General features: G+C 41.8%; 2 protein-coding genes across 7 annotated transcripts; one reads left to right on the top strand and one right to left on the bottom strand.

The window, feature by feature from the left end:
* Window positions 1-531: 531 nt before the first annotated feature.
* On the bottom strand, window positions 532-10,304 carry nab2 (NGFI-A binding protein 2 (EGR1 binding protein 2)). Of its 5 annotated transcripts, none has more exons than XM_071495349.1 (9): window positions 10,180-10,304; window positions 8,701-9,075; window positions 8,378-8,469; window positions 7,164-8,123; window positions 6,813-6,946; window positions 5,696-5,747; window positions 5,441-5,555; window positions 5,142-5,327; window positions 532-2,584 (listed from the first exon to the last, which is right to left on the bottom strand). In XM_071495349.1, exons 4-9 carry the CDS (start codon window positions 8,073-8,075, stop codon window positions 2,487-2,489), a joined length of 1,497 nt encoding a protein of 498 aa, XP_071351450.1. In that variant the 5' UTR covers window positions 8,076-8,123; window positions 8,378-8,469; window positions 8,701-9,075; window positions 10,180-10,304; the 3' UTR covers window positions 532-2,486. The 5 variants fall into 5 exon arrangements, with proteins under 5 accessions (XP_071351450.1, XP_071351452.1, XP_071351453.1 ...); XM_071495351.1 differs by having other exon boundaries at window positions 7,164-8,086; XM_071495352.1 differs by having other exon boundaries at window positions 8,709-9,075.
* On the top strand, window positions 9,961-15,941 carry dnajc14 (DnaJ (Hsp40) homolog, subfamily C, member 14). 2 transcript variants are annotated; one of them, XM_071495347.1, is made up of 7 exons: window positions 9,961-10,122; window positions 11,682-13,124; window positions 13,270-13,376; window positions 13,699-13,818; window positions 14,018-14,178; window positions 14,363-14,465; window positions 15,115-15,941. In XM_071495347.1, exons 2-7 carry the CDS (start codon window positions 11,904-11,906, stop codon window positions 15,407-15,409), a joined length of 2,007 nt encoding a protein of 668 aa, XP_071351448.1. In that variant the 5' UTR covers window positions 9,961-10,122; window positions 11,682-11,903; the 3' UTR covers window positions 15,410-15,941. The 2 variants fall into 2 exon arrangements, with proteins under 2 accessions (XP_071351448.1, XP_071351449.1); XM_071495348.1 differs by lacking the exon at window positions 9,961-10,122 and adding an exon at window positions 10,248-10,332.
* Window positions 15,942-18,582: the final 2,641 nt, after the last annotated feature.

The raw sequence follows: 18,582 nt of genomic DNA, 5'->3' as shown, positions 1-18,582 counted from the left end.
GAGAAAAAGTCAGGGGATCACCAAAGTCAGTCTTTCCCTGGGGACCATGAATGTCTGCACAAAGTATCATAGCATTCCATTAAATAATTGTTATTATTGGTATTTCAGTCTGGACCAAAGTGGACCAAAGAACCATAATAGCAGCGCTTTATTTTAACCTTTAATATTCAAACACATTGTGTGGCTAGCCTTTATAATTCTGTGTTACAAATACAGGCTCTACAACGAAATACACTAAAAGTCATTGTGATTTGAAAGCTAAATTCCTTAAGGTTATCTGAGGTTTGGCCTGTGTGTCTTCATCTTCACGGCGTGCATCTGAAAACTGAGCAAGGGGGTGCGTGTGTGTGAATGAGCCCTAATGACATCACTGGTACAGGTGAGTCATACCAGTGTTGGGCTCGATGCAGCGCGTCAGTGCAACCAACAGGATGACAGCAGAGGTGTTGCTGGCTGTGTGACGCAGCTCCTGCAGCCTCTTCCAACACCCAAGAAAAAAAAATAGTGGAAACCAATGCAACACACGGTGGCTAAAAGCAATAAAATAACATTTATTGAGATGTAACAAAATAAATAATCTGTTTTGCAACATAATAAACTGAGGAGGTTACTAATGCTCAAGAGACAGGCAGGTGTAACTGATGCACAGCAAGCTACCTCACTGACATACTCTGTGATCAAAGGTACAAAAATCGTAATGTTTTCATTAATTATCAACACGAGCCTTCTCATTACATGATATTTGAGCACATTTCAACAATTCCTTACAAGGGCCAACAGGTTGAAATAAATAACAGGAGCTGCTGTATCAAAAGTCAAGCACCATTAGATTTCTCTCCGTAAACCTCAGCATGTTTTTTTTTTCTTTTCTTTTTCTAAAGCTTAGGAAGCAAAGTAGATTGGTCATCCTAATTTACCATAAGTCTAAAAACTGTTTTTAAAAAGGGAAACTAGCATGAGGCTCACCTTGTTAATATCTAAGACTACAGCAATCATCCCAAAGACACACCGCTACAGCCCACAATTTTTTGCTACACCTAAAAAAGAAATCGCATCAAAAATCTACACTAATCACCACTCTTTTTGAAAATGCTGTGGTTAATGTTTTTAACCTTCTTATTCCCCAAATTTTGCAATGTAGTTCTGAATGCAGTATAATCAAAAGGCTGTACAATGGGACCTACTGGGCACAACTTGAACGTGTAGATGAGGGAGAGGAGGAGCTGATCTCCAAGCTCCAAAGTAAGAAAACACCCTCCCTGCTGAAATGCCCTTGAGCAAGACACTGAGCCCTGCTGCTCTGTGAGTCTGAAACCTGATTTCACTGCAGCAAGAGGCAAGTGAAAAATGAAACTTTCAACTGGTATTCAATAAAGCTGTCTATTCTTATTTCATGCCACTGAGTTTAGAAAATGTGTTCCGAATACATTTTCACATGACTAGAAATAATGAAATTCCTCAAACAAAAGCCTGAAGCATTGTCTCTTATAAACACCACATCAGCCGTTTGTGCAAAAATGATATTGAAGAAAGACGTGAGGGCAAAGGATGAAGACTGGTGGCTTCATAGCTCATAGACCTCAGCATGCCTGTTAAGATCTGACGGCTGGTTAGATGATGGAGCAAAGGAGCCTGACAGCGTCATTTGTGTTTATGCTCTAGGAGACATAGATCAACTTATTCCACAAACGCTGACTATTTTCCAACTTCATCTACATAACTCTCTTTGAGTGTCAAGGAATATCATTCATGTCTGACTTAATCTCAAGACTACCTCACCGACTGCTGTCAAAAACCACAACATCTGTTTGTTTCCTGAGGGTGATGAACTGCAGATAATGTAATCATACTCTTCTCATATTGTTACTTGCTGGAAATGTTGATAAAAATGTCCCTATGAATAAAAAACAAAACAAAACAAAGAAAACAAGTTCCCTCTACATTACTAGTTTGTCACTCAGTCTGGATTTAGTTAAGAAAGTCAATTTCCAAAGTTGCAGTGCCCCCTGCTGTGTCGAGCCCATTTCATCTGAAATAGGTGGCTTTTTTTTTTCCAACACGGCAATGTTCACAATAAATTAATGTCATTTCACATAAATATCAGGTTTTTCCTGATAAAATCACTTACTTTCTTTGCTTTTTTTTTTTTTTACTATCAGTTAAAATCTGCAGGTGTTTGAAAAATAAAACAAAAAAACGTGTCTCCCCTACATGTCTACTGAATATAAAGTCAAAACAGAACATTTCTGAACTTGATCCACAACTTCAGCATTTAGAAGTCACAGCAGGTATCAGTCGCTGGTAAATTCGGACATCTACTGTACTGATTTTGTCGTCAATAAGAGTCTTCTCACAATCAGATGCTCGTGATGTCAGTGAAGTACACGTGGAAAAACCTGCTCAGTAACATCCTGTACAGCAGACTCTGAGCGGAGTTAGGTGGCAGGCCTGAGCACAACGAGTTCCCTGATAATCTCACAGCACTTTCATTTCCCCCGGTGATTGGAGTCATCTTTGGTGATGCAAGGGCTACTGCTCCTGCATGCTGTTATCGAGCTGCGCCTCTCCACTTTACTGTCATGGTCTGTGGGGAGACGTAAAGTTTAAGATGAGCTTAGGAGCTGCTTAAAGAACAAATACTAGATTGAGAACCACTGACAAGTATTTAAGAAGCACCGGGCAAAACCCTAAAATTTACTTTGAGTAATGTCAATTAACTGGAGATTATTCAAATAAATATAACTATAGAATTAAATATTATTTCAGATTATTTATTTTGGTTTGATGCTTTTGTGTAAGACAGATTGTTGCAACATAAACAGCACATAGCACTGCAATGATGAGACAAATAGCTAAGAATAAATATCAGTTAAGAGTCAAGATGCAACCAGTGTTTTAAGATCTCTGAATAATAGTTTGGGGAATTCAGCAAGAGAGTCTCCCACATGAAGTGAAGTCATCATGGTTTATATGACCAACCCAGGCTGCTGAAAAACATAAAGTCTCCAGTGTTGCAGATTTTTTGGCTGGTGATAAGGTAGTGATGAAATCAACCAATCAAGTGAACTCGATGGGAAAATAAACACAACTTGACTTTCATTCAATATTCTTATTGGAAAACATACTTGTGAAGTGCATTCATTAGTTTGCAATGACAAGCTATGAATAAACACACATTTTGTAAATGACTTTGTTTACTGTTGCACCACTCTACCACATTATCTTAATGTTTGAGGTCTTAATAGCACCCAAAGTGTTTCCCTTTTGTTTATGAGTCAAACAATATTAATTTGTTGACTATTAATTTGCTCCATTAAAAAACCCTTAGTGTCCATGTGTTGTAACAGCATGCAGCCATATAATAATATATGAACAATGTTATTTGTAGCACCACAGAAATTTAATAGCACATATTCAGTAACATACAAATAAAAATACAAGTAAGCAGATTTGCTGTATTAAGGATTCTGTATTCATGATTTATATGTGAACATGATGTATGAGAAATGATATGTTGACTAGATAAACTAACAATGGAAGATAAGTTATGGTAGAAAACAATGTTGAAAGGAAGTGAGAGAACGTTCTGATTGATAAGAGACACAGAAGTAGGAAACTTGGATGAGTGAGAGAGAAAAAAAAACACAACATGAGAGAGATCGACGTCAGAAATGAAACATATGTCATTTTTTTTGTTATTTCCGCAGTCCTCTTGGTAGAGGGAGATGATGTATAAAAAAGACTGTGCCATTTCCCTGCCCACAGGTTTTATTTTTGTACACTGTCGCTTGGTGAGTCAATGCAACGCCCCTCCAATTACCTCCCACTCCTTCGCCCCCACGCCCCATCCATCCCGCCCTTCAGCCCACGCACCTAACACACTCTGACGTCAGTTGCTGACGAGGGGGGGGGGGTCCGATTCTGCCGCCCACAGAGTACTTCCTACCCCCCCCCCCCCCCCCCTCTCCCCCACCCCCTCATGTCTTTGCTGGCTTCCTTCTCTTCGCTTCATGTCTTCGACTGGCTATCACAGCCCAGAACAACTAACTTGCCCAGATCACTTGCTTTTTTCTTTCTTGTGAGAAGCTGTGATGCAACAGGAAAACTCTACAGCAACAGGGTACTGAAGAAGTGCTATAACAGTGTAACCCCCACCACCACCCCCTCCTCTACCCTCCTTCTCTCACTCTTTTCCTCTATATATCTCTCTACACCTCCTTCTGTTTCCCCTTCTAACTTCTGTCCTCTCTAATTTACAGGCTGGTGAAGTTCAGCTGTGCATGGTGGGAGGCGTCACCTCAGAGAGATTGTGACTCACTTGAGTTCAAGCTGTAGAGCTATAAAATATTCATTGTCAGGAGAGGTTTAGGGAGTCTCTGTCATTTTCAATTCAACCCCAACATCAACTCCATCTTTTTTAATGCTCCCTCAATTTCCAACTAAAAGAAATAGTTTGACATTTTTGGAAACGTGCTTCTTTGCTTTCTTGCTGAGAGCTGGATGAAAAGATCATTACCACTCTCATATCTGGACATTAAATATGAGGCCACCACCAGTGGCCAGTTAGCTTAGCTTAGCATAAAGACTGAAAGCAGGAGGACACTGTCAGCCCGACTCTGTGAAGGTATGAAAATCTGCCTACAAGTGCTTCTAAAGCTCACTAGTTCAACATGTTTTCTCTTGTTTGATGAAGCCGTATAAACACCAAAGTATAAAACGACTCCTAGCCAAAAAATAGTACAATGTACACAACCCCTTGTAAAACTGCAAATTGTCATTTCTACACTTTGTTTTTGTAATTAAACAAACAAGATGTAACATATGCTGTGCATATGCAGGTGCTGGATTTTGTTACTTTTGAACAGAGCCAGGCTAGCTGTTGGCTACCTCCTGCTTACGGCTCTTATGTTAAGCTAAGCTAACTGCCTGCTGGTGAAAGCTTCATCTCTTATGTACAGACATGAGAATGACATCAATTTCCTCATCTAACTCTGCCAGAGAGCAAATAAGTGCACGGTGTTTCCCAAAACGTAAAACTATTCCTTTAACTTGCACAAAGATGAGCAAATATCGCAAAATAGACTTTTATTCTGTACCTTATTAAGCACATAATATTGTTAAGTTATTATTTGAAAAGTCACCTGTGGAGTGAGTTCCTTCTGACCCTTGGCTGATCTTGCCAGCCTGATCATGTGACACCATCCGAGCCAATCGTAGCCCCTCGTCCATTAGCGTTTGCTGTATGAGGTGGCGACTCCAGTTGGCAGGGTTGGAGGTGTCGGAGTGGGGACGGGGGGAAGGAGACTGGTTGCACTGGGAGCCAGTGTCTAACAGGACAGACAGATTTGGATGTAAATGCTGCCTTCAAACACTAAATTCTTATAAAAACACTTTCAGAGCAAAAACTTTAGTTTTTATGACATATGTCTGAGGTCTTTACCGTGTGATACACTGTCGAGGCTTTCTGCAGATAAGCTGTCGTCGTCTGCCCTCTGGGTCAAGCCCTCTGAAACCTCCACTCCGAGAAGCGATGACACACTCTCAGGCAGAATTACCTAAAACACATCACCGTCAATTAAGTGCTGATGAACCACTGACAAATGACCTGGACACACATAAACACATCAAGCATTTTCTTAAATTAACTGAACCCTGAATGTTGTTATTTGGTGGCAGTGATGCTCTGAAGACTCACCTCATGTCTCGCTCTCTTCTGGGACACCACACTGATCTCATCTGCATTTGTCCTGCAGGAGGAAAACAATCAAGTCATATTAATGTGAATGCTCAGTTTATTTAGGATGACCCTGAGATGTGAATTAAGTCTCCAGAGAAAGTTAGTGAGTGCACCAAAGCAGAAATGTTGGTCAAATCAAGATGGTGTGATAGTGTAGAAAATGACAAGAAGTCACTTTATTTTTACGTCACCTTTACTCAACTTAGAGCATGGATTTGACTGTAACTATGTAATGCATTTACCATAATTATTCACATGCATATATACATGTTGGATATGACTGTATGTGGTAAATACTTGAATGCTAAGTGGTAATAAGCTGAAGTTTAACTCATTCACTTTTTGTTTGTAATGTTCAAGTTTCTTTTTGTTTCACATGTTTATCTATCATGTTATCTTGATTAACAATATAAAATAATCTCTGGAAAAAAGTACCTATAAAATTATACCAACAGGAAAAGAGACATTTAAAATCTTAAATCTGATATGCTACAACAAATGACAAATATAATGATCAAAAAAATACAAGACTTTGTAGTCGTGGTTTCTGCTCTGTTGTTACTGTTAAATTCAGTCCGTGCAGCATTTTGGTTTGTTTGCGCCGGCATTTTCTTCCATAACGATATGTGAAAATGCTTTGAGAACATTAACCAACTCACAAGGTTTGTGTATTCCTGCGTGGCGCCAGAGTCAGCTCATTAAACTAACGCCACAGAGGTTGGAGTTTAATTCCCACTGTGATCTGAACCAGGTTCATTCTGAAAATGAATACACTGGTGGGAAGATGACTCATGTAAACCACCTGTGCATGAACAATATATGCTAAACACAATATGTGTTCTTTCAGCTATGAAATTATTTCATTAACATTTGTGCACATGTGGCTAACATGATGCTCCTCTGCCTTGAAAAGATTATGAGGCTCCATACTCTGCTTTCATCTACACTGAAAGCCATATTCCTGATTCTCCAACAGATTGTTTTCTCGAGATTGTCAATACACAGCAGGTGTGAGGTATTTTGATCATCGGTTGCTGCCGAGCAGATCACTCTTCTCTACAGGCATCGCCCTTACCTTGTGTGCTTCAGTGTGGAGGTGTAGGCACATTTTCTCGCCACCTGCCGAGCTAAAGAAAAGAGCTCCACCCGTCTCAGCAAAAGGGCATTGTCGCGCATACAGAACTGGGCTGCTGCTTCATTGATGATCAGCTGAGGAAGAAAAGCACTGAGTGAGGGAGGGATGGACACGGTGAAGAATGACATCCTGACAAAAAATTGTTCATCTTCGCTTGAAACGTTCTGTCTGGTTTAAGCTCCCCTCTGGTTTATAATGTGAACTTTTCGTTACCAGGTCATCGTAGGTGTGAAACGTGATGTGACACAGTCAAACACTTCATCGCAGCTGTTTGTCTTTGATGCTTATTACCTCATGATGTGTGAGCTGCTTGCCTTCCCTCCTCTTGGAGTCAAAGCGTCCATAAATGAGACTGTACTTTCGGATCTCCTCTTCCTTGTTCACATCCTGGGACCCCATTTTGAAGATGTGCCCCACAGTTTTTGCCATCTTCTTGTTCATCCTCAGAAGTGTCTTCACCTCTGCAGGATCTGACCTGGGCAGGGTCCTTAGGAGCCTCTCCACGTTCTCCACCACTGCCCTTGCTGTTTCCCCGTCCAGCTGTCCTCCGGGCCAGGCTGACAGGGCTGCGGGGGCAAAAGAAGCAGAGGGGCTCGGAGATGTGGAGGGACCAGGAGGACACGTTGACAGCAGAGGTGGACTGGGGGCCTCCTCGTCTATTCCAGATGCAGAGGCCAAAGTGCAGTTCCCATCTGGCTCTGGGCTAAGCCAGTGTGGGTCCATGGGTGACAGTTTTTCCCTGTAGTGTGTGTCTGGAGGCTGTGGGGAGGCCTGGGAGCAGGGGCTTCTTGGACTGCCACTGTGCATTGGCGTAAGACATGCCCGATCCTCCCTGTCACAGGGTGACCCTGGGTGCCCATTGCTCACAGACTTTCTGGCCCCGCCTGCTGATCCACTTGTGCCCGTCCCATCTACTTTGAACAGTGGGATGCCCCCAAGAGGAACACTGGAGACGGGCTGGCTGAATAGGGCAGGGTTCGCTGCCCAGTCTCGGAGAGCCTTTTGCAGCCTACGCACATGCAGTGGCTTAGTGGCCATGCCAACTAGTGCCATGATCTCCAGAAACTCCTCCTCTGCTGCCTCACAGAGCTGCTGCACGTCGTCACCGCCCTGCTGGATGAAGGTTTCATAATAGGCCAGCAGGTTTGCCCTCTGCAGCACCCGATAGAGCTGCAGCTCCCCAAGTGTGCGTGGCAGAGACATGGCACACAGCACTGGAAAGTTTAGGCAGGAGAAAGGAAAGACATGAACCTGCAGGTGGAGAAATCCTGCACAAGTTATTTATTTAGATAAAGACTTTCATCTAGATAGACAAAGCCATTTGGAGAACCTGTATAACTGTTTCAAATGTCTACTAGCCTGATGAAGAATGAATAAAAATAGATGAATACATGAAGTTTATGCATGCTTTGAAGGAGAATAGCGTCCTTCATATACAAACTGTTTTTACCTTTTTAAACATGTTTTCATTTACACAAGAGTGTATGGGTTTAAACCTCTCTTACCTTCTTCAGGTCAGGCAAACGGATGTGCAGAGAGGAGGACCGGCGTAATTAGGCAAAGGTGTCTCTCCAATCACCGATGTCACAGGACCGTACTGCCGGAGCGAAATTGATCAACATAAAGAAATGGAAACTACAAACTGTCGCCTGATCAATTAGACAAAGCCACGTTACACTAAAGTAGAAACACTTGGGTTATTTGTTCCAGTAAAATACCATCGACTGGAGGCAAGTGTCCCTGAGCCAGATGTTATCAGAAAGCCCTCCGCTCAAAGACACATCGCAGTTATTATTATTATAATAATATTATATTATTCGTTTCTTACCCTGTTACCTTTTGCCGAAAGCTCCCAGGCTCGGATTGGCGTAGTAAATCCCCTTTGCGTATCGTACCTCGTCTGAAATCACTGGCAGAAATCCTCCTCCGGCTCACCGTATTGGTCGCTGGCTGCCTTTTTGCTGTCTGTGTGGGCTGGAGAATGACGGGGGCGGACTGCAGCACGCCATCTGACCGAAAAAGAGCTTTCCTCTCCCGGTAGAGAGGCGGCTTTCAGATTGGAGATGTGGGTGGTGGTGGTGGGGGCTTGAAATTAACCCTGTGCGTCTTCAAGATTTGCCCATTATGCAAAAGCTTCGGGGGGTTCCCGGAGTTTTGCCCCGTCAAAGACCCCCTAACAAGAGTCAGCTCACCAACGCGAGGCCTGTTCAGAGAACAATGAACAGATGTGACAGATGCGGATTTCACTCAGCGGATTTTACTGTGTTTGAAGAGTAGATGAAAAATGTTGTGAGAGAACAGCTGAAACTTCAGTACTTTTTAGTGCTGGTACATAGATCTTTGCCAATTTCATGGATTCACACAAAGAAGCTGGAAGTGTAATGTAAGCCGGACTACCCCTTTAAGACTCCCTCACAGGAACTAAGGGTCTTAACAGTGTCCCTGTCCACATAATGACTAAGGGGTTCAGAGGCCCCTTAGCCAGGTATTTGACCGGGAAGAGACACAAAGTGAGCACAAAGACATGCAAGTGCAAGATGGCACTGTAATGGCTACAAGTCAGTGTGTTGACCAAGAAGACTACAGTTACTAATTCACTAATTTACTAATCAGTTTTATTGCCAAGTATGTTTCCACATACAAGGAATTTGTTTTGGTGATTGGTGCAAGAGGCATACAAAGACTACAGAGACACAAATCAACTTCTAAGAGATGCAAAATGACCACAAAGAAAAACAAAACGTCCACAAAGACATACACCGTGACCACAAAGGCGAAAATCAGCTGAGGAGACACAAACCAGCCACAAAGTCTGGGTGTCTTGCCCCTGCCTTGGCGGGTTGAGGGGCCTTTTACATGTTTGTGCCCATGTCTCATAATCTCTCCCTGTACAGTGGTAACGGGTGGTGGGACCCTTTATATATTATTTAGACTGAAAATAAAACATTAAATGTTAGGAGGGGGGTTACTGGCCTTATTAACACAAATCCATACACAAACAACATGACAAAGTGCGCTGTCAATTATCAGCTACACCTCTACAGCAACAGGTGGCAGTAGTGTCCCTCTCTTGTACGTACACGGTCAGAAATAATCGAAGAAGAAGGAGAACGGCAAGGAGGACGGGGAGGAGGAAGACATAGGAAGAAGTGGGAAAAGGAGCAGAAGAAGAAGAAGAAGTAGCTAAAAAAAACACAACACGGACACTTGGCTGTCTGTTAACAAACAAGGTTACACAGTTTTCCGAGAGGTATATATGACATCTAGTTTGTTTGAATGCAAAATGCAAAATAATATGCCTACTTACTGGACCCGCCTAGTGTCCTAAGCATGCCTTATTTTACTCGTCAACCCCCAAAGGAGGCGACAGGCGTTAATATTAGCTAGTCCGACTCGTTATGCTGTTAGCAGCTAACAGTTAGCTGCTCGGTTGGCTGCTTGCTAGCTAAAGGCGTTAACAGTAAGCCGCTGCGCTGTCGTTTTATCCTCGTTTGAGACCTTATTTAGTCGAAATATTGTCAGGTTAGCCGATCAGAGGCAGGCTAATTTTAGCTCCTGTAGCGCCTGTCTGTCGTCCAGCTGGCTTACTGCTTCTTCCTCATGCTAACAGCCAGGCTGCCTGCTAACATTAGCCGCCTGTAAAACACCCTCTGCTGTTGTCAAAATTGTGTTTACATGAGGTTTGACCGTTTTCTGCTGGTTTTGTTTTGTTCCCGGTATTTATCGCCTTTGAAGGATCAAATGTTTGTTGCTGCAGCTTGTGTGTTTTTTTTAAGACACAGCGTGTTCCTCTTTGGCTAAACTGAACTAGCAAACAAAAAAGCTGTGTAATATAATGTAATCTTTAATATCTGAACATCTTCATCAACTCAATCACTTCTATAAGGGCTGGACAGACAAAGTCCTGTAGCTACATGTCATGAAAGTTAATTATTAATGAATGACGTTAGTCATTCGTTCTTAGTTTGTGTCTTTATTTGGGAACAGCTCCTCCAAAACCTAAAAGCATGTTTCATCTGTGAAGAGGAGCCTTCAGGTTGCACAGTCGTGGTTAATTGCTGAGTGGAATCGTGATAGTGGCAATGTACTGGTTGTAGTTTACCTTTTGCATCCCAAAAATATTGTCTTTATGTTTTATAAATGTATAGTTTTTCACTTGATGAAATCATTTCAAGAGCCTTCTTTGTGTTACTCTTGCTCTCATGGTTGTAAGTAACGATTACTTTCATGACGGATGTTTTTGATAATTTGATCAAAATGTCAGAAAATAATGAAAATTTTCCCAGAGCCCAGTGTGATGTCCTCAAATGTCTCATTTTATCCGATCAACAGTGCAAAACCCAGAAATAGTTTACACTGGTGTGACACAGAGAAAATTACTGGTGATTAACCTTCTGTCAATAAACCGAAGGACTGACTATTGATTTAAGTTTAACTACTCATCAGGGATGGGCGATATTGATAAAGTCTGTCATGCTTTGAATAATTTTATATTGCTGATACACAGATATTTGAAAGTGTCTGTTTTTTTGCTAACCAAGTGAATAAAGTACCTGAAAAATTACAATACTGTATCATATAGGTACAGTATAGCCGTAAAATCTCCTTGCTCGCCAATATCATCCTATCATATTTCACAGTGGCCTAATACAACCAGATTTATTAAAAGAATAGCTACCATGGTGTAAACAGTATGGTCTACTGCTCTTACATTTCCATCAAATTTTGTGTTTTAGTTTTTTGGAAGATGTAAAACAGTGTGGGTATATAAATGACTGCTAATTTCTACCTCATTCTGTTGCCTTTCAGGAAACAGCCTGATGCATGATGTGAGCTGCTGGGCGTGTAAAAGCATTTTGACACTTGGAAGTGGCTGCTGATATGGTGGACCTGAGACAGACCTTCAGGAGCCCCCAGTCTCACTTTTTTATGTGAGTCTGGGGAAAATGTTGTTACAGATTATGGATCTAGGATGTCATCTTCCATGAGTTTCCAGTTTCACAGCGCTTCAATCAAAGAGCTGTAAGGAACATGGAGAGGCAAGCAGCTGAGAAGGAGATGGGTGGCATTACAGACACGGACGAGGAGATCCCTGATGGTAATTCCACCTTAGTGACCAAATCTAGTCAGTGTGAGGCTAGAGAGACTGATGATGACTGTGATCAGGAGGACAAAACAGCCTGTCTCAAATCTCAGGACACCCCACACGAAGCCACTCCACAAGACTCTGGAATTTGTGAAACAGAGTATTGTGGATCTACAGAGGCCAAAGAGGAAGCTGAGGAAGCATCAGATGGGTTCGAGCATGACAGCGCTGCAGATCATGAAAGCTCACAGGTTATAAGTCAGGAAGAGGATGAAACTGTGAGGGAGCAGCACATGAATGGAGAGTCTGGCTGGAGGAACGTTGGAAGTGGCCGGAGGTGCAAGCTGAAGAGCAGTGGTTCATTTTCGGAGCAGAGCAGTCAAAGTTCTTTTTCCTCCATTCAAAAAGGCAATGTTATGTCCAGTGGTGGCCGGCACAAGCAGACCCGCAGACGTAACCACCACCAACATCAGCAGAACCGGGGCCGCCGGCGGACAGGCAACCAGCTCGTCTTAGCTTTCAAGGAGATGCTGTCAGGGTCTCTCAGTTTCTGGTGCATCTCTTGCATCCACATGATGATTGAGATTATTGTCACTTTAACTCACAATTGTGGAGTCGGTGTGGAGACAGGAGGGGTGAAACTTTACAACTTTGGGCAGCAGCTCCTTGTAAAGATCACAGACATACCTGGGATGAAGGCGGACGCTAGTCGGATTCTGAGATGGACTAAATGCACAGGAGCAGACCTGGTTGATAAAACAGTTAGGTCAGTGAAGTGGTTAAAGACAGCTGCCTTATCCTGTTTCAGACTTTTCTGTGCTTTGGTTATTCTCGGGTCCCAGTGGACAAAGGGTGTGTTGGTCCGACTCGGTGGAGAGCGGGGAAAACGCTACTGGACAGCTTTTCAGGAGTCAAGGTTTTGGAAGAGGGTGGTGTCCCTGCTAGAAAGAGTTCGAAGCCGATTCAGGAGGGATAGCCATGTACCTCCGTCCATGCCTGAGTCACCTGGCAGAGCAGGGAGGGGCCAGTCAGGCCAGGAGCTGGAGAGACTGCTGGCCTTGGCAGAGGTACCAGAGGATGAGCTCGACCCCTTTACAGTGCTCGGTGTGGAGCTGCACGCCACTGAGGCTGAGCTGAAGAAGGCCTATAGACAGCTGGCTGTCCAGGTATGTGTGACGTGCTGGTGGCTGAGTGAAAAGTATTGCGTATTAAAATTATTGGATGCCTGCAGTAATGACTAATAAATGACATCTGAGGTTCAATTTTTCTCCTTTACTCATGCAACCTTTTCCTTTGTCCTTTCTCTTTCAGGTTCATCCAGACAAGAATAAACACCCACGAGCTGGAGAGGCGTTCAAAGTACTGAGGGCTGCCTGGGATATTGTCAGTAACCCAGATACACGACGAGAGTATGAGTTGTGAGTACCCAGAAAAAGTGGTTATCATAGGACAAAAGCAAAATACAACAAAAAACAGATCAAGTATCTTCAAAAATAATTTACTGCATTTGTTTTTAATATTCTTTAATATTTTCTGCAGTTGTACAGTAATAGTTTGGTAGAATTAAATATCATGTTCTTTTTTCAAAGCACTGTAGAGTCAACACTCTCTCAAAAATGAACTTGCATTCTTTGCAGTGTTCTCTATTTTAATTTATGTAAAACAGCAAGAGTAAGTAAATTTATGTAGGCCTGTAATGTTGTAGCATAGCACCAACCAGTCTGTTTCAATCCCACACAGGAAACGCATGGCAGCAACTGAGCTCTCAAAGTCCATGAACGAGTTTCTCACTAAACTGCAGGATGACCTGAAGGAAGCCATGAACACCATGATGTGTACAAAGTGTGAAGGCAAACACAAGTATGTCGGTACACACCCAATGTCATTACACATCCGCATCAGTGTCTGAAACATCTTTTCAGTCTGAACGTTGTTTTTTTACATTGTGTATTACACACTGCTGAATCATGTCATATGCTGCAGACTTTTCACCACAGTTGTGTTTCCTACTTTGTGTGTGTGTGCGTGCGTGTGTGCATGAATACGTGCGCATGCGCAGGCGATTCGAGATGGATCGTGAACCTGCTGAGGCCCGGTTCTGTGCTGAATGCAACCGTTGCCATAGTGCTGAGGAGGGGGACCTGTGGGCCGAGTCCAGCATGTTGGGCCTACGCATCACATACTTTGCCTGTATGGATGGCAAGGTCTATGATATTACAGGTGAACATTAAGATTTTATTTTTCCTATTCCTTTATCTGTTTCTTTATTCCTGCTCACTAGTGACTAACCAGTTATACATTCTGTAGTTTGCATGAGCTCATGTATTATCGGTATCTATCCCTCAAGGGACAGAAAAGAGTATTTCTTATACTTGTTCTCTCTGTGACCTGTTTCATGTTTCAGAGTGGGCAGGTTGCCAAAGAATAGGCATTTCTCCTGACACACACCGTGTGCCCTATCACATCTCCTTTGGTTCAAAGAACAACAGCAACGCCACACGACACAGGTATGTCACCTGTGTTTAGAATTGAACATATGATCATATATGTGCCAGGGATCCCAGTCCAGAATTCCAGTAGTGCTGTTACCTTCATCATTTTTCTTCTTCATGTTGAGGTTGTTACTGTGCATCCACGGGAGCATAAACATTATATGTCATCCTGCTCTTCCTCATCTGGGCCCACATTTTGTCTCATAAACTGATATTTGAGGACAGTTTGGGAAATTTTGACTTTTCTGAAATGTCCACCATGATTTTCCTCTTTTACTGCACGTAAAAGTGGTGATTTGGAAATTTCAATGGACAAATTATTTACTCAAGAATCGTTGCAATATATAACATCCACTGTGATACATATAGATTTTTTCAGCAGTTTTCCTGCTGTGTATAGAGAAGAAGGGGCTCCCCTTTGTGTTGTGCACTGTTGTGATAATGATGTGAACAAAAAATAAACCTATACTGTTCGTATTTTTATCAAGATATACTTTTATGTTCAAATAGATCATCATCCCACATGTAATGCCTTCACAACTGGCCATAAGTTATTTTGCTCACACGCAGTTACAACAGAGCATCTGTAAAGACAGACAACTGCATGATTGAACTTGAGTCTCCAGTGCAAAAGATCTCTGAACTTTCCAACTTTTCCTTTCAGGATGCCGTCAGAGCACGCCACAGGTCCAACCAACCCTGCCGATTTGCAGGACTTCTTCAACCGCATCTTCAAAGGAGGACCTCCTAATGACATGGCTGCCAATGGGGGGTTCTTCCCCTCAGGTCCGCCTCATCATCCCCCACCTGGTGCTGGAGCGCCTCCGTTCTCCCCTCCCCCAAGCCAGACAGGTTTCCATATGCCAGGGAGTCACCGGCCAGAGTCCAGTGAGACGTGGGCTGAAAGCGGCAAACCCCCTAGGAGGAGGAAGAAGGTCCGGAAGCCCTTCCAGAGGTGAAGTCTGTTGACTCCTCAGAGTATCAACAAAGCAACACAGGGACACAATAAATAATGGCCATGTTTGTCTCTCGCCTGCCTGTTGGCATGCCAAGATCTGAACTGGAGAAGATTCATGTGGGTAAGGCTGCACTCAGATCAGCCAGAGGAGAGAGATACTGGATCATGAAGAGAAGCCTGAGGACTGAATACAAGTATTGAAGGAGGGCTGAAGAGGTGGCAGTGATGGTGCTTTACCTCTCATTTCACCTTATTTTTTGTTGGTCTTTAAGACGACGGTAGCCTTGGCATTGAAATCCCTATCAGGATGCTGTAATGAAACATTTTCTCTCATAATTTCCTGCCAAATTCTGCAATGCATGATTTATTCACTTGCATTTTAACACTTTAGTTCTCTCAGTTATGTTGTTCATGTTTTGTATAAGGTTGGTTTAAGACATTGACTTCAGACTGTTGAAGAGGGTTGCAGTCAGTTGGACTGTGAGTTGTGGATCACCCTAATGGACATAAAGAAGATAAAGATCTGAGCAACATCACTGTGTCAGTGTCAGTCTCAGTGTCAGTGTTACTCACGTTAGTGGCATGTGGATCTACCTCTAGATTTGCACCTTGCCCACCATATTACAAGAATGAACCCAAACCAACCAAACCCAACACATCTCATGTAAATTTACAAAAACAGCAACAAATTTTGACAACTTGTGCGCAGTAGGCACATTTTTATAGGAGAGCTGACCTGAGAGTGGTATTTACAGTTAAATCAGGGCATGGTGTGGTTCTCTGCTAGTAGGCACACAGATGGCAAGAAAGGAAAAAAACACTTTTAGTATGCATGGCTTAATGTAGGTCATATGCAGTCATCCTCCTGCATCAGAAATCCACTGAAACAACTAGCATTCATGCATGTTTGTCCCAGGTTCTTTGTTTTTATTATTATTATTATTATTATTATTATTATTATAAACAGGAAAACTCTATACACCCAATTAAATATTACTTGGATCTTTCTGTTTGCTGAAATGACAAATTTATGCTCAGTAGAGATTCAGCTTTAGTGGTTATGTTTTATAAAACAATCCTGTTATTCATGAAGATTTGGCCATGTAATGTGGCACAGTCACACCACACCCTCTGATTTAGAATTAGTGATGTTAGAATTGGTACTGACGTTTGTGTGACAATTACCAGAGAATCACATCCTGCATTAGAGGCCACTTTCTATAAAATAGAACAAAAATTCAAGAAGTTACATTTGAACATCTCAGATAATCAGATCTGGTGAACTTTTCAGAAGCCAGAGACAAGAACCTGATGGAGTCAGGATGTAGAATCTGGACACATTAAAATGAAAATTTATTTGTTTTGGGATTCAAACATGCTAAATCTGCCTGCTGTTTCTTATTTCAGGTTGGCATTAATCACAGCACAGGTTCAAATCTAACAGCAGGAGTGACTTCAATTGCGTTTCAAAACTTCATAGGTGACCTTGACATTTTGAAATGTTGATATATTGTCAGTAGTGTTTAAAACGTAGAATAGGTTTGTACTGCCCCCTGCTGATCCACTGTGTAACCACACTACTGACTCATGATGTTAGATGTTGGCCCTTGGAAATCACTTGTACATCAGAAAATACATCAGTTTTGTATTGATGTAATTTAAAATCAGACATTATCCTGATTTATAAATATTTAGGCAAAACCTGACCTTTTTGTAAACTCGCAGCCTGATTTGTTTTTTCCAGTCAAAATTGTCACTGTATTTTAATCATCCATTTTCTCATGCTGCTCATTACTAGATTCACAGTAAAAAGGCAGCAGTTTAAAAACATGTATCGGCAGAGATTTATATAAAGTTGTTCAAGTTATTACTGAAATAACTTCAAACTCTTACACCATCTTCTTTAAGTGTCATTATATGCCTGCCATGTTGTTTTGGGGACACATTAAGTCAAGACTTGTCATAAACAAGTGTCATAAACATCATCCAGAAAACATTTACAATAATTCTGCAGCTTATAATGAACAATGTTCACATTCTGACTCGTAAGTGTTGTGGTGATGTGTCAGCTAGTGTAGAGTCTTGAACACAGGTTAAAACCTCTACCTGGATGTGCTTCGGCTTTCAAAATGTCAAGGTCACAGTTTCACAGAAAATCTAAACAACTGATTTAATTGTAATCTCCTCCCAGTGTTACTGTATGTAACAACAATAACGGGTCACAAAATCAATAAGTGGTTGTATTTTGGGTTTGGTTTCTTGAAATGGTTTTTTCGTGAAAACTAAACTTTAATCTTCATCATAGGCAAATTGAAAAAACCGAACCGTTTTTGTTTACATCTGATATGTGAAGATTGTGCGACTGTAGTGATATAAGGCATTTGATAAAGGCTATTTTTTATATTGACAGTTGTTGAGAAATACCATGTTCATTTTTCTTCTTCTGTGTTAATTTGCACACCCACCCCTGTAATAACATCAGAGGGTTTTGAACAGTCATCAGTGATTTAGCCTAACCAGACTCCTCCAGCTGCAGCTGAGTAGGAGGTGTAGCTCGCTAAGCTAGATGTTTTTGTTTTTTTTGTTTTTGGTTGAAAATGAATGTTAAATGACTGGCAGTTTTTTTTTTAAGAACAAGATTCAAGTTGCACATCCATTACACTTCACTTACCACTCTGGAGAAACCCAAATACTTAACTACTTTATGGCATTGTAATGCATAATGTGAGTTTGTGTGGTCGCCTTAAAAGATGATGTTGCAAATATTGAGCTCACTGAAGCAGGACGTTAAGTTCACCACATTTCTCTTCATGTGACATATTGTTTTCCTGTTGTATATTTGGCCAGTTTCCCAGACATGGGTTGAGTTACTGTAAACTCAAGTGGCCCTTCCTTTCAAATCTAAGTATCTCTCATAAAACAAGAGAGTAAAACTAGTAGAACAACCTAATCGCCTGAAGGAAAGAGTGATGCCAAAACTATAAGGGCTAGAAAATTTGATTTTCCAAGATGTCAGGTTTAAATTCAGATTGTTACTATGTGATAATCAGACAAAAATATACAAAAAATACTTTAATATTTCTTTCACAAATTAGATTTGTTCCAGATTTTCTTCTTCAACAATGTGCAATTTTAATTCTTACTCATTGAGGTGTTGGCCATCTAGGTTCTTAT

The sequence above is a fragment of the Trachinotus anak genome, unplaced genomic scaffold (genome assembly GCF_046630095.1).
Source record: "Trachinotus anak isolate AG129_WGS33_773 ecotype Australia unplaced genomic scaffold, CSIRO_AGI_Tana_v1 ptg000013l, whole genome shotgun sequence".
NCBI lineage: Eukaryota > Metazoa > Chordata > Actinopteri > Carangiformes > Carangidae > Trachinotus > Trachinotus anak.
The sequence above is the reverse complement of the archived record's forward strand: the minus strand, read 5'-3'. Positions and strand labels throughout refer to the sequence as shown.